This window comes from Staurois parvus, unplaced genomic scaffold (genome assembly GCF_062004578.1).
Source record: "Staurois parvus isolate SC_StPar_1 unplaced genomic scaffold, SC_StPar_1.0 ptg000701l, whole genome shotgun sequence".
NCBI classification, from domain to species: Eukaryota; Metazoa; Chordata; class Amphibia; order Anura; family Ranidae; genus Staurois; species Staurois parvus.
This window is the reverse complement of record NW_028318497.1, coordinates 465335-481414: the sequence shown is the minus strand read 5'-3', so window position 1 is coordinate 481414 and position 16080 is coordinate 465335. Positions and strand designations below refer to the sequence as shown.

Here is a 16080-nt window from a genome sequence, read left to right as displayed (position 1 = left end):
ATGCGTCCGATAGCAACACGTGCATTCATCTTTGTGCGCAAGCACGGTGGGATAGGTTGATTACAATTATTTTTTCTTATTATTATTTTTTTTTTTTTTTTACATTGTCTCTTAAAAAAAACAATGATCAACTTTATTGCTATCACAAGGGATGAACAACTTCCCTTGTAATAGTACGGGTAGCGACAGGTAATCTTCACTACGAAACTAATAGTTTTACATAATGCAGCAGCATCCACACACGTGGTGGGAAACCCAACATTAGAGGTGATTTATTAATTTATTCCTCCACCTAAACTAGCACTGACTAGTATTCCAGCATTTATATTCTTCCTCAGTTTCTCCTTTCTCTGCTAACATGACACCAGAGCTGCAGGGGGGAGGGCAAACAAGGATGTTGTGCAGGCGCTCGATGTCCTGCTTATTAACTGATGACGTCACTGGCTGTTAGAATGCCAGTGGCTAGCCTGCATGGTGCCCAAGGTTTTAATGCTGCACAATATAAACCTGTGGCTCTGTGCAAGAAAAAGTAAGGCTTGATTCAGTTGCTGGCTTGTCAACAACTTTTGAGAAATTTGTGTAAATTTCTGGTTATTTTGCCAAGACACCCTATAGAAACCAGAAGGCACCCTGTTTGCAAAAGCCTCTTAGACCATAGAGATGATTGTGGACGGTCCAGTCTTCAAACATGTCTATTAATCGCCGCAGGCATGGGAGAGCTTCCGTCACCTGTAAAAGCAACCCAGCAGATAATTAGCCGGTAGGATTACTTTTAGAAAAAAGAGCATCTACGGCCAAAAAAAAAGTTCCCAGGATAGTGTCTGTAACTACAAGCATCATCCTGGTATGACCATTTCAACCCCACAACGTACCGGTACGTCACTTGGACTGAAGTGGTAAATGTTGATAAATGTAAAGATAAGCACAGCAGGAGAACAGCTGGGAAGTCAATGGAGGAGAATGATCTGGGTGTTCTAGTACTGTAGATCACAGACCTAATAATGCAAGTATTAAAAGAGGTATAGACTGCAGAGAGAGATATCATATTACCCCTATACAAATCATTAGTAAGACCTCATCTGGAATATGCAGTTCAGTTTTGGGCACCAATTCACAAAAAGGATATTGGGGTACTTGAGAAAGTTCAGAGAAGGGCAACCAAACAGATGAGAGGCATGGAGAAGGAGATATGATCACCATGTAGATATACACAAGTGGTCCATATAGTGAACGTGGTGTAGAGTTATTCACTCTCAGGTCATTACAGAGGACAAGGGCAGAGGTGGACAGGGCCTAGGGCAGGGTGGCAATTGCCCCCCAGGCCACTCTCATGCCCCGGAAAAAGGCAGGTTCAGCTGTTACAGATGGCGTTTGTCATAAAAAACAAAAATGGCTTTCGACCGACTTTGCAACTGCACATGCACAGTTCGGAAGACGACCCTGTATCGAGCAAACTCGGCTGAGCTCAGACAAGGGGGCGGAGCCTATGGTGATGTTATGCTACTGGTCATTTGCTTTAGAAAATATATGGTTTAGGGGGTCTTTTACAAACTCTGAAAGCTGTAAGTGAAAAATGAAACCTCAATTTATTTAGAGTGCTTTAGTTATTTCCTTTTTTGCATGAGTTCGATTTTCACCATTTTGCAAAAAGGCACAATTTAAAATTGACAAATATTTGTTGTTAAGTCAATAAAGCTTAAGCTTTTAAATTTAGTAGAAATTTAGAAGAATGTTGTAACATTTGCTGTGTTTCTATCTGCTAATAATGATTTTAGTGTATTTTTAGAGAAAATATAGTTTAATATAAAGTTGTGTATATATTGTAGGGCCTTAAAAATCAGTAGCACCTTCTTTTTATTCTACTAGTCATGTGCTTTCTGAAAATGTATGGTTTGGGTAGGGGGTGGACTTTTACAAGCTCGGAAAGCTGTAAGAGAAAAATAAAATAAAAAGCAATGGAAAAAATTGCAAAAATGGTCTGGCCACCTGAGTTTAAAAGTGGAGCACATGGCCTGGCAGCAAAAGGGTTTAAGGCATTAAAAATAGCAAACAAGTTATACTTACCTGTTTTGTGAAGTGGTTTTGCACAGGGCAGCCCTGATCCTCCTCTTCTCAGGTCCCAGAGTATCACCAGAGCAAGCAGTTTGTTATAGGAGCATCCAAGTAGGCTTGCTCTTGAGACACTGCTTTTCATGTCTATTGACACACAGGCTCAGCTCCGCCCCTCTATCTCCTCATATATCACTGGCTGTGACTGACTGCAGCGAGAGCCAATGGCTGTTTCAGCCAATGAAGAGGCAGAGTCCCCAGAGAGCCGAGGTATGCATGCACATTTCTGGTAAATATTGGGGGGGGGGGGCGGCACACAGAACGTTTTTTACCTTCAAGCATAGCACGCATGAAGGTAAAAAAAAACCTTGAGCCTCTACAACCACTTTAACGGCCACTGCTGATGTGAAGAGATGTATAAGGGGACTCCAGATGTGAAGGGGGGACTTCTAATATAAGGGCGACTAAATATACTTTGTTTAATACTGGCAACAAAGTATTTCTCAGCCACTGACTGTATCTGAGTGTATAAATGGCAGGATGTTTTAAAATTAAATATAGGTTTATGTAAGTTAGTCTCTTACTCAGTAGCACAGTAATTATGCAGTATTTTGTAGGTACAAGATTAAAAAAGGGGTTCAGCACCCCCCAAAAATTAGCAGTCAGCATCTACAAATACTGTAGCTGATGACTTTTAATATTTTGGCACTTACCTGTCCAGGCATCCAGCAGTGTCCTCACCCAAGCAGATTCTTCAATCAGCTATCGGGTGCCAGAGACGTCATCTTGACTACTGCACATGCATGACGAGCTGAGCTTTGCTATGGGCCGCAGTCTTCTGGGACCTGTGAAGTGTCCCAGAAGGCTGCGGGGGAAGAACTTCCATGGAAAAATGAGCTGAGAGTGGGTATCTGTCAAAACTCCCCCCTGCCCACCAAAAGGTGCCAAATAAGGCAGCAGAAGAGGGGGGGGGGGGGGGGAAGAGAGAAAAGCGGAGCTTCATCTCCTAGGTGGAGCTCTGCTTTAAAGATTAAAGAGTTCTCTAGTTGTTTATTGTGATCAGTCCTAAAATGTGATTTATTGTTTCATTTTTTCTTGTGTTTTAATTTACATGGATGACGAAAGTGGCAGATGGGGGTTAGGAGGAGGCAGGGAAAAGGGAGAGTGAGAAGGGGGCCAAATAGCTGCATAGGCCTCCGGGCTGTACTTTCCCCCTTGGCTAAGAGTTGGCACTCTTTACTAGAGATGTAAGATTGCTAGAAATTTTGAAGCCTGTTTTTCTTTTTTGGGGGTGATGGAAATTTTTGGAAAAATTGATAAAACATTCTGGGAATATGAAATGCAGTGTTTATGAAAGTATTACAGTGAAGGAAATAAATAGTTGATACCCTGCTGATTTTGAATCACAAAGAAATGACCAGTCTAAAAATCGAATTTTAGGTGAATTGTAACACTAAGAGACAGAATAGCAACAAAAAATTCAAAAGAAATGCATGTCTAACAAATTATGCACTGATTTGCATGTTCATGAGGGAAATAAGTATTTGATCCCCTCATGGCATGGCCGCACAGGAGATATGAGGCAACCACAGTCACTACTCACCTCCTGCTGTACTGCTCAGTCATCAAAAGGCCATGGTAAATCAAAGACGAATTCTCCTGCGCTCTAGGACTCAGACAGGTGGCGAATAGATAAAACCAGGCCTGGAGGGATCGTCCACCAATGCATAAAGGGCTGTGCGGCTCCAAAACAAGGCTGGGGAAGCCCAATCAACACTGCAGAATGAAATGAAAACGAGAAGCGCACCAACCTTGCGCATTACCTCAGTAACCAAAATTTATTAATTGTAAAAAATATACTCACAAACAGCGAATAAAATCAGGCATGTAAGTCCTCACAGGGACTTGAAGATAACATGAGTCCCATCAGGGGAATGGGTGTTCAGTATAGCTGACGCGTTTCGAAGGGGGTCCCTTCTTCATCAGAGCTAACTGAACTGTGAGTGCTCTCTCCTATATATACTCCTGGACTGAACCTAGGCCCTCCCCACTGGGTTGGGCAGTCTCAGGTTAGTAGGAGGGGCCAAGATATCGTCAACAGACAATCACTATTTGTAATGCCATCAGAGAGAAATAATATAGACAAACGTAAAATATAAAATATATAAAACCACATTTTGCATACACCACTTAGTATGCATGTAATATATCAACTTAGCGATGACACCAATGGAAATGATGATGATAGATAATACATGATGAAACATAATAGATAGTAAATAGTTAGTCTTATTCCATGATTCATTAGTGGGCGATGTATCAAATGGACAATTCATCCAGAGGGCTTGTCATGATGCTGGATGAGTATATAGCAAATAATGTAAAAATAAACATAAATTGTTAGTCAATGGATGTCTTAATGGATAGGTGTCCATAGTGACATGTTTGTCTATATTATTTCTCTCTGATGGCATTACAAATAGTGATTGTCTGTTGACGATATCTTGGCCCCTCCTACTAACCTGAGACTGCCCAACCCAGTGGGGAGGGCCTAGGTTCAGTCCAGGAGTATATATAGGAGAGAGCACTCACAGTTCAGTTAGCTCTGATGAAGAAGGGACCCCCTTCGAAACGCGTCAGTTATACTGAACACCCATTCTCCTGATGGGACTCATGTTATCTTCAAGTCCCTGTGAGGACTTACATGCCTGATTTTATTCGCTGTTTGTGAGTATATTTTTTACAATTAATAAATTTTGGTTACTGAGGTAATGCGCAAGGTTGGTGCGCTTCTCGTTTTCATTTCATCAAAAGGCCATGGCCTGGGGGTTGGGGACCCTTGCATTAAAGGATCCATAATCAAGTGTGTCAGATAAAATCCCTCGACCTACTTGAGTAAATCTCAGTTCCATTTAGTGCCTGCACTGCGTCCAGTGTTAAAAAAAGAAAAAATCTCACTCATGTTCACCAGGTAGATTTACAGTAAGTTCTGCATCATGCCTGGAATTCTCAGATGACTGCAACAACTCTATCCGACAAAATACTAATACCGACCCTAACATGTACATATGCGTAAGCTGAAGAGAATTGTAGTTTATCAAAAATAAATAAATAAATATATATATATATATATATATATATATATATCCCTAGACTGTTACAATGGGGGGGGGGGGAATCTATATAGTAACATTACAACTTTATTGACTGAAAACTTTGATGTATGAAAAAATAACTACACCAGCTAGCCAAATACTAAAAAGGCAAAAGGGTGAGGTGAAAAGTGTTACCACAGCGCACTCTAGTGTTCAGCTGGAAATCATACACTGGATAACAGATCTAAAACTAGTGTTATGAACCCATTATTAAAAAAACTCCTTAGCAGCTGCATAAAATCTAAATTGTTTGATCAAAAACAAGGCATATAGTGCATCCAGAAAGTATTCACAGCGCTTTTTGCCACATTTCGTTATGTTACAGCCTTATTCCAAAATGTACTAAATTCATTTTTTTCCCTCAACATTCTGCAAACAATACCCCATACTGACAACATGAAAGAAGTTCGTTTTGAAATCTTTGCAATTTATTAAAAATAAAAAAAATGAAAAAAACACATGTACATGTATTCACAGCCTTTGCTCAATACTTTGTTGAAGCCCCTTTAGTACCAATTACAGTCTCAAGTCTTTTTGAGTATGATGATACAAGCTTGGCACACCTATTTTTGGGCAATTTCTTCCATTCTTCTGTGCAGTAGCTCTCAAACTCCATCAGGTTGGATGGGGAGAGTTGGTGCACAGCCATTTTCAGATCTCTCCAGAGATGTTCAATCGGGTGCAAGTCTGGGCTCTGGCTGGGCCACTCAAGGACATTCACAGAGTTGGCCCATAGCCACTCCTTTGTTATGTGGGCTGTGTGCTTAGGGTCATTGTCCTGTTGAAAGATGAACCGTAGTCCCAGTCTAAGGTCCAGGGCGCGCTGGAACAGGTTTTAATCAAGGATGTCTCTGTACATTGCTGCATTAATCTCTCCTTTGATCCTGACTAGTCTCCCAGTTCCTGCCGCTGAAAAACACAGCATGATGCTGCCACCACCATGCTTCACTGTAGGGATGGTAATTGCCAAGTGGTGAGCGGTGCCTGGTTTCCTCCAGACATGATGCTTGGCATTCAGGCCAAAGAGTTCAATCTTTGTTTCATCAGACCAGAGAGTTTTGTTTCTCATGGTCCCTCAGATGCCTTTTGGCAAACTCCAGGCAGGCTGCCATTTGCCTTTTACTGAGGAGTGGCTTCCGTCTGGCCATTGTACCATACAGGCCTGATTGGTGGAGTGCTGCAGAGATGGTTGTTCTTCTGGAAGGTTCTCCTCTCTCCACAGAGAAATGCTAGAGCTCTTTCAGAGTAACCATTGGGTGCTTGGTTACCTCCCTGGCTAAGGCCCTTCTCCCTCAATCACTCATTTTGGCCAGGCGGCCCTCTCTAGGAAGATTCCTGGGGGTTCCAAACGTTTTCCATTTATACTGTATATGATGGAGGCCACTGTGCTCATTGGGACCAATGCTGTAGAAATTTTTCTGTACCCTTCCCCAGATCTGTGCCTTGATACAATCCTGTCTGGGAAGGTCTACGGACAATTCCTTGGACTTCATGGCTTGGTTTGTGCTCTGACATGCACTATTAACTGTCGGACCTTATATAGACCAATTTACGCCTTTCCTAATCACGTCCAATTAACTGAATTTCCCACAGGTATACTCCAATCAAGTTGTGGAAACATCTCAAGGATGGTCAGTGGGAACAGGATGCACCAGAGCTCAATTCTGAGTGTCATGGCAAAGGCTGTGAATACTTATGTACATGTTATTTTTTTAGTTTTAATAAATTGCAAAGATTTCAAAACAAACTTCTTTCACGTTGTCATTTTGGGGTATTGTTTGTAGAATGTTGAGTAAAAAAATGAATTTAATCCATTTTGGAATAAGGCTGTAACATAACAAACTGTGGTAAAAGTTAAGCGCTGTGAATACTTTCTGGATGTATTGTACATGTCAATGAAAATCCAAGGTGTCAAAAACAGTGCAATCTCTTCAAATAAAATGTATTAATGTCAGTTGTATGTGCAATCACTTTAAATAGAGTGCATTAATCATATGGACCTGTAACTTAAAAGTGTGCAAACCATACAATCACTCTAAATAAAGTGCATCCATGCATACATTTACATATGTGCAACCTCTTTAAATAAAGTGCATCAATCATATGGGCCTATACCTTTAAACTGTGCAAACCTTGGGAAAACTGAACAAATAAAAAGAAATATATTGCTTCAAAATGCTTAATATCCATTGTCCTTTTTATAAATATCCATACAATCACTGAACTGCTGTATTTTTGAGTTCTTGCTTCAATCACCATGTGATCACCACCACCTGCACAAGCCAGTCACCAGATACTTAGATCCACTTGTTAACCGAATCTAAAAGTGCTAAAAGTACATCAGAGGGTGCCACCACTCCTTCACTCTAGGACTTTATCCCAATCAGGTACAGGTCCATATGATTAATGCACTTTATTTGAAGTGACTGCACATAGAACTGAAATGTATAATTACAATAAACAGTGTCAGAAGTAATCTAATTCTATTCACTATTACCCAAGATCTATGATGCATGGTTATACACATACCTCATGGAACATGTGGTAATATCTGGGGGGAAAAAAAGAAATACCCTGGCAAAACATTCATCTGGTCTAACTGACTTTCACCATGCATTCATTGCACATTTACTGGCACTATTCTTCATATGTTTTAACTGTTGAATATGCAGTCAGTGCTGGTTCACACCTGATGCAGTCCAGTGTGTTTTTAATCTGCACCAAAAAATACATGCACAGTGTTTTCCATGTATTTCAATAGCCTTAGTTCACACAAGTGCAGTGCTTTCCAGTGCCGTCAACAAAATTAGAACATAATGCATTTTCTGTATGGAATGCATCTGAAATGCAGAAAAGTGCACCAGAATGCATCAAAAATGCACCAGAACACACATGTCCTGAACTGAGATGAATAAAAAAAAGAAGGGAAAATGCATCAAGTGCATCAAAAACACGTATGTGGAAACGCATAAATTGTGGTATAAATTGACCCTGAATGTTTAATGCTGTACTCCAGGCAGTCATAAATTATACAAAAGAAAGCTTTAAATGCATAAATAAATCATTATGTTCTAATTTTTTTTTAACACAGTGTAAGTACCTAAATATAACTTTGCAGTGGCCTCTAACAATGCACTTTATTGGCTTCTAGTCCTGCCCTGTGCTGCTATAAAGTGTGTGGCATGCAAATATGTTGACAAACATACATGCTGATAAGCAGAAAAGAGAAGAGTATGCATCCAATAATATTTGGCATCTACACTTGCTAATCTCTATCAAGTTAAAGGGGACCTTCACAATATTAATAGACTTTAATTTATTACAATCCTCACCTACCCCAGAATCTAAAATGTTGACTCTTTTTGTTTTATTTACTTTTATTCAGCTCCACCCACCCCTTGCCTAGGTGAGAATGATATCTCCTCTACTCTTCAAACCTCCTGGGATATGTACCTTCCAAATACCAGGAGCCATCAGCTTTAATACAGCGGCTAAAGAAGAGTGGACGGCCTGAGTTAATTTTTTGAAGAAAACTCCGCTTAAAAGGTAAGAGAGGATTAAAAAAGTGCAGGTGAAAGGGGGGTGTAGGCAGTGAAGTTTGTCTGTGCTTTGAATTACTTTAGTATATTTTAAGCACTTCTCATTTTGTTTTATTTTGCCCATTCTGCATACAATCTGCTACATAAATCTGCATAGCATAATTGTTTACACGTTGTATAGAATAGAACATTTGAGCATATATACTATATGTTACAAATAAACGCACACCCACAGCGACTAGCTAACCGGGGCATGGTCTGTGGCTTGGGTTAAAGAGGGAATGAGGAGGGCTTACTTTAAAGCAGAGTTCTACCCATTTTTCATACTTTTGATTATGTTGTCCCTGTGAAACAAAGAACAAGTTGGATATTTTTTTTCTTTATATACATACCTTTAAATCCACTGCAAGCCTGCAATTCCGGTCCCGGCCGCCTAGGCAATGACGTCATAAGGCAATTTGCAAGGTCTCCTGGGATGTAGTTTCCTGTATCCCAGTCCTTGGTTTCCTGTAATCGTGGGACTTGGAAACCGGAAATGACGCGAATGGGAGGTGTTTCACGGTATTCTACCGGAGTCCAGATTACAGGAAGACATGGATGCTGTATCTTGCTGTGTCCTACGCTGTGCTCTATGCTGGAATTGCAGAGTGTGTACATCGCGCTGAGCAGTGTCTGTACTGCGCAGGCGCGAAAACGAGTGGTGCATGCTGGGGTAGCCAGCAGCACCGCTTCCGAGAAATAAATACCTGTGGGCTTCTGATGCCCACAGCCATCATGGCGCCTGCTTGCTTCCGAGATCATGGTACATTTTTAATAATTACTAAGTAATTACAATGCTTTTACTATTGAATTATTCCAATTGTTAATGCTATTTGAAAGGTTATCATGGATCTGCTTTTACCAAACATTTATTAGGGGTACTGGAGCTCCGCTTTAAGCATATAGGACTGGCTGTGAAACCCTTTCACATCCCGCATTACCTCTGGCCACCACTAGAGGGGGACTCCACTCAAAGCTAACTGGCTGAGCACACAGAGGCAGATAAGAATATTATATACAATATGGTGCACTCTAATGGTTGGGGAGCAGTCTAGCAATTGGCATACCCTTCTAGGATTCCTTCAGCTATACTACAAGCTAGAACCCCAAAGTTAATCACTCTTCCACTTTCCACATACCAGACACACAACAAACGGTAGCTTGCCACCACCCAACAGTTTATCTGCAGACTGGTCTGCTGGGCCACCACACACACACAATCTGCATGCAATCTGCCAACACACAGTGCAATAGCATACAGATTGGCAATGAACTTAGACTGAGCACATAGGCACTACAATACAACAATCTCTCCAGGGATATGAGCCCTATTTAGTACAGAGAAGTCACTTTTTCATTTTATGATTTAATATTCCAAAAGTGGGCAGTGCATTAAATATGTGCTAAGAAAAAAAAGGGTTACAGAAAATACAAAATAGACACACACAATTGGCTATTCGCTATAAAATAAAAAGGGAATAAAAACAGAAATAAAACTTTTACCAAGATTTATCCTGGAGCTGGAGCAAGTCAAAGAAAGTCCAAGATTTGGCAGTCAAATGGAACTGACTCCGTACGAATCTCGCTGTCCATATCTCAGGTTCCTCAATTTATTGAAATATGGATGCGGGCTAGACTTTAGCCCTTGGCCAATCAACCCTGAGGGATGTTCCTGTACCAGCCCATAGGACGTCTGTGCTCTGAAGTGCCCAGAGCTGAATGGGCCAGAAACGGTTCAGAATAACTTGGTCAGGGATAGGATTTTCCAACACCAATGAGTCAGTCCAATCGTGACTGTTCAGCTGTTGCAATCAGGTGCCATATAACCATTTTGTGTGTTGCTCTGGGATTCTACATAGGCTACAAATACAGTTTTACTTGTACATGTAGCCTACAATGTGTCCAATCAGAAGGAATTATTTTCATCTCTCTGCAACTAATATTTAAGCTTTTATGAGAGAAATGGTTTCCTCGGAATTGTTTGTATGAATCAAAGCTGACAGACATTCAGGAGCCTTCTCCCTGTCTTCTGCTGATTTGTGTAGCCAAAATGCCTAGGATTCTTCTTTTAGGTTCAAGAAGGTGGCAATCTATGGCTACACAGATGAGACAGTTTTATTGACATCTAGGTGTCAACTCTAGCCTAGAAGCTGTCTTTCAAATGCCAATTCAAAACATATCTCTGACTGATTAAATACCGTATTTCTAATAACATAGGATTAAATTATATCAACTATTGAACTACTTCCACAGGTCACGTCATCTCAGCTACTGATAAAAATTATTCTACTGTTAAATGTATGTAACACTATTTATTTATCAAGGTTCAAATCAAATTGTTCTTTCAACATCCAAGATTCCTTACCTGATTTAATTCTTCATCATTGGCTACAGCAAGCAGAATGTGCCTGGGCGTGACTCTGCCTTTCTTGTTATCTCTAGCTGCATTTCCAGCCAGCTCAAGAATCTCAGCTGTAATATAAAAATTGTAAATGTATAAGTTTTATGAATACGGTAACTAAAAAATACAGTATTTAGCTAGAAAGAATCAAACACTAAACTAAAACCTATTTGAAGTGTTAAATGATCTCTGTACAGTGTGACACCTCAGTGTTTAATTCCAGGCACTATATGTTCACTGTCCATACCTTTCCAGCATTTCCTCAGCACTTAAAACTCCTCATGGAAATCTGGTAAAACATGAAACTCCTGAGTATGGGAGAAGATGTGACATTCACTACGCAGTGCCCTAGTGACCAATCACCAAACTTGAGGGGTGCCATGGAAACTGCTTACTGTGAGAACACTTTAACCACTTGCTCTCCAGAGGATTTACCCCCCTTCCTGACCAGGCCATTTTTTGCATTACGGCGCTGCGTTATTTTAACTAACAATTGCGCGGTCATGCAACACTGCACCCAAATGAAATTTGTGTCCCTTTTTTCCCCACAAATAGAACTTTAAGTGGTAATTGATTGCCTGTGAGTTTTTTATTTTTTGCACTATAAACAAAAAAAAAGACATTTTTGAGAAAAAAAAAAAAAACAGTATTCCGTCATAAATTTAGGGCAAAATGTATTCTGCTACATGTCTTTGCTAAAAAATCTCAATATGTAAATTAATTGGTTTACCTGGAAGTTATAGCATTTACAAATGGCAGTATATGTACTGGATTTTTTTTTTTTACTAGTAATGGCGGCGATCATCGACTTATAGCGGGACTGCGGCGGGTATTCTGACACTGGGGGGAACTGACTTGGTGTCACGGATATCCCCAGTGACACCAATACAGTGATCAGTGCTAATAAAAAGTACTGACACTGTACTAATGGCACTGGGCAGGAAGGGGCTAACATCTGGGGTGATCAAAGGGTTAACTGTGCGCTGTTTCATTATGTTGGCTGTGTCTGTGTTTCACTGTAAGCACAATGCTTTGCATGGCTCTGCTATGCAGAGCCATACAAAGCAGTGTGCAGGAGTTGACAGTGGAGAGACATGTGTTTATGCACAGGTCTCTTCCCTGTCGGAGATACTTGGCGATCACCAGGTGCCAGCGAGTAATCACCAGCCGGGACCCAGCGATTGACAGCCGAGGTCGAAAATGCAAAATCACATACCGTATTTTCCGGCGTATAAGACGACTTTTTACCCCTTGAAAATCTTCTCAAAAGTCGGGGGTCATCTTATACGCCGGTATACGGCATACTGACACTTTGTAGGGGGGCGGCGCAGTGCCGCCGCCCCCCCCCCTCCTTCCAACGGAAGGGACACTAATTACAGGGGTGGGCAGGGCCTGTTTCCCACGACAATCCGGTCCAGGAAGCGTGGCTGCTCCTTCAGTTCGGCCACTGGATGTTCGCACGGCTGCTCGGCTCCGCCTCCTCACCGGTGATTGGCCGCCAGAACTGTAGCTCAGGAAAGGAACACAGGCGGCCAATCACCGACGAGGGGGCGGAGCCGAGCGGCCCTGCGAAAATCGAGTGCAGGAGCAGCAGGTAAGTGTTCAGTGTAGAGGTGCTGCTGCAACCACATATGCTGGCTGCAGCAGCACCATACTAGAACAGGGTCAGCAAGTGTAATTGGTGTCAGTGGGAGGAATAGTGCCCCATCATTGGTGTCACTGATACCAATGATGGAGCACTATTCCTCCCACTGACACCAATGATGGGGCACTATTCCTCCCACTGACACCAATGATGGGGCACTATTCCTCCCCCCCACTGACACCAACGATGGGGCACTATTCCGCCCCCCCCACTGACACCAATGATAAGGCACTATTCCACCCCCCACTGACACCAATGATGGGGCACTATTCCACCCCCCACTGACACCAATGATGGGACACCATTCCTCCCACTGACACCAATGTTGGGACACTATTCCTCCCACTGACACCAATTATGGGGCACTATTCCCCCCACTGATACTAATGATGGGGCACTATTCCTGCCACTGATACTAATGATGGGGCACTATTCCTGCCACTGATGCCAATGATGGGGCACTATTCCTGCCACTAACACCAATGATGGGGCACTATTCCTCCCACTGACACCGATGATGGGGCACTATTCCTCCCACTGGTGTGCATTGGAAGAGGGGTAGTCTTATACAGCGAGTATAGCCCAAACACTACATTTTAGCAGGAAAAGTAGGGGGTCGTCTTATACGCCCAGTTGTCTTATACGCCGGCAAATACGGTATATATACGTGATTTACTGCACCCCTGCCACCCGGTATCAGTATTTCTGCTATAGGACAGATGGGAAGCGGTTAAAGCGAAGTTCCACCCAAAAGTGGAAGCTGCGCTTTTCTGCCTCCTCCCCCCTCCGCTTCCAACACTTCCAAGGTCCCACAGGACTGTGGCCTATTCGCAAAGCGCAGCAGGAAACCGATGGTTTCCCTTAGTTAAGGTGGTGATGCCAGCACCCAACAGCCTAAACAAGCAGAATGGCTCGACATATGTTAAAGTGTTTCTAAAGACAGGACATCTTTTATCTTAATGCATTCTCAGCATTAAGGTAAAAAATGTCCCATTTATTATATCTCTCCCTCACCTCCCTAAATACTAACCTGTGTTCTATCTCGCTTCAGTGCAGTAGTGCTCTTAAACTCCTCATAGGACTCAGCAACAGAACCATTGACTCCTGCTGCTATCAATCAAATCCTGTGAGGAGGAGACATGGCCAAGCTGCGCTATGTCTTTATAGATGCACAAAGGCCAGGAGCAAGTCTGCAGGTGTACCCCCATAGGAAGTGGCTTCCTGTGGTGGCACACTGAGAAGAGGAGGAACCTAGAGCACCAGCCGGGGACCTATGAAGAGGAGGTTCAGGGCCGCTCTGTGCAATACAATTGCATGTCGCAGGTAAGTATAACATGTTTATTATTTTAATTAAAAACAAATTAAGCTTTACAATCACTTCATCAACTCCATCAGATTTTACAAAAGTACCTAAAAGTAAAGGAATTTTTCTCCAATCATAGAACATGTATCCACAGCTAAACTTTAAAGTTTAAATTAGAGTAGAAAAGTGTTAGAACCCTCTGCCCCAGCAAGTGAGATTCACTCTCTACTTTTCCTGGCGATCGTTGTGACTGGAACAGAAAAAAGGAATACACAAACTTTACAGAATGGGAGGTGAGAGAAAATCTTTCAAAGGGGAGGTTTATTCTGATGACAAAGTGGTCCCCTCACTCTGGAGAGATTTCTATTTAGATCCTGTTGTGCATCTGGGACAAGAAGCGAAGGTAAACAGGTAAGGTAAACAGATACTTTAACCACTTGACCTCCGGAAGATTTACTCCTCTTCCTGACCAGGCTATTTTTTGCGATACAGCATTGCATTATTTTAATTGACAATTGCACGGTCATGCAATGCTGTACATAAATTAACCACTTGCCTACCAGGCACTTATACCCCCTTCTTTACCAGGCCAATTTTCAGCTTTCAGCGCTGCCGCATTTTGATTGACAATTGCGCGGTCATGCAACATTGTACCCATATGAAATTTTGATCATTTTTTTCTCACAAATAGAGCTTTCTTTTGGTGGTATGTAATCGCCACTGGGCGCTTTACTTTTTGCGCTATAAATTAAAAAAGTGCAAAAAATTTGAAAAAAAAAAAAAAAGTTTCTTTGTTTCTATTATAAAATTTTTCAAACAGGTATTTTTTCTCCTTCACTGATGTGCGTTGATGAGGCAGCACTGATGGGCACTGATAGGCGGCACTGATGGGCACTGATAGACAGCACTAATGAGGTGTCACGGATAGGCGGCACTAATATGCAGCACTGATAGGTGACACTGATGATGGGTACTGATAGACGGCACTGACTGGCATCACTGCTGGGCACTGACTGGCGGCACTGACTGGCACAACCCCTGGGCACTGACTGGTGGCACTGACTGGCGGCACTGCTGGGCTGCACTGGTGGGTGGCACTGGTGGGCAGCACTGGTGGGCACAGGTGGGTGGGCACAGGTGGGTAGCACTGATGGGCACAGGTGGGTGGGCACAGGTGGGTGGCACTGGTGGGCGGCACTGGTGGGTACAGGTGGGTGGGCACAGGTGGGTGGCACTGCTGGGCACAGGTAGGTGGCACTTCTGGGCACAGGTGTGTGACACTGCAGAGTGGCACAGGTGGGTGCACTGCTGAGCACAGGTGGGTGCACTGCTGAGCACAGGTGGGTGCACTGCTGGGCACAGGTGGGTTATCTGCTGGGCACAGGTGGGCGGAGCTAGTGGGCGCACTGCTGGGCACAGGTGGGCGGAACTTGCGGGTGGCATTGCTGGGCACCGATCATCAGGGCACTGATAATCAGTGCCTTGATGATCGGTGCCGATCCTCGCTCTGACAACTGCCGGTTCTCGGCAGTACTTTCCTCACGATCTGACAGCGTGAGGAAAGTGCAGCCGAGAACCGGCACTTGCATTTCCCTGTGATCAGCGTGTCATTGGACACCGCTGATCACGTGGTAAAAGGCCGGTATGATTGGCCTTTTACCACATCACGTGATCAGCTGTGTCCGTAGGACACAGCGATCACGGAGATCACCGGGTGCGCGCCCCCTGGGAGAGCGCGTTCTGGGAGGACCTCATATGACGTCCACTCAGAACTGGCCGGCCGCAGTTTAGCCGTCATTCGGCTATCTGCGGTCGGCAACTAGTTAAATTTGCCATTTTTCCCACAAATAGAGCTTTCTTTTGGTGGCATTTGATCACCTCTGCATTTTTTATGTTTTGCGTTTATAAACAAATTTAGGCCAAAATGTTTTCTGCTATATATTTTGATT

The 16080-nt window shown here is 42.8% G+C and overlaps 1 protein-coding gene across 3 annotated transcripts in view; it reads right to left on the bottom strand.

Annotated features, from left to right (window-relative positions):
• MACROH2A1 (macroH2A.1 histone) overlaps window positions 1-16080 on the bottom strand; it is a 146756-nt gene that overhangs the window by 108629 nt on the left and 22047 nt on the right. For all 3 annotated transcript variants that reach the window (XM_089653135.1, XM_089653133.1, XM_089653134.1), the window contains exon 3: window positions 11148-11254. In XM_089653135.1, coding sequence (XP_089509261.1) covers window positions 11148-11254 — 107 coding nt within the window. The remainder of the gene's footprint in view (window positions 1-11147; window positions 11255-16080) is intronic.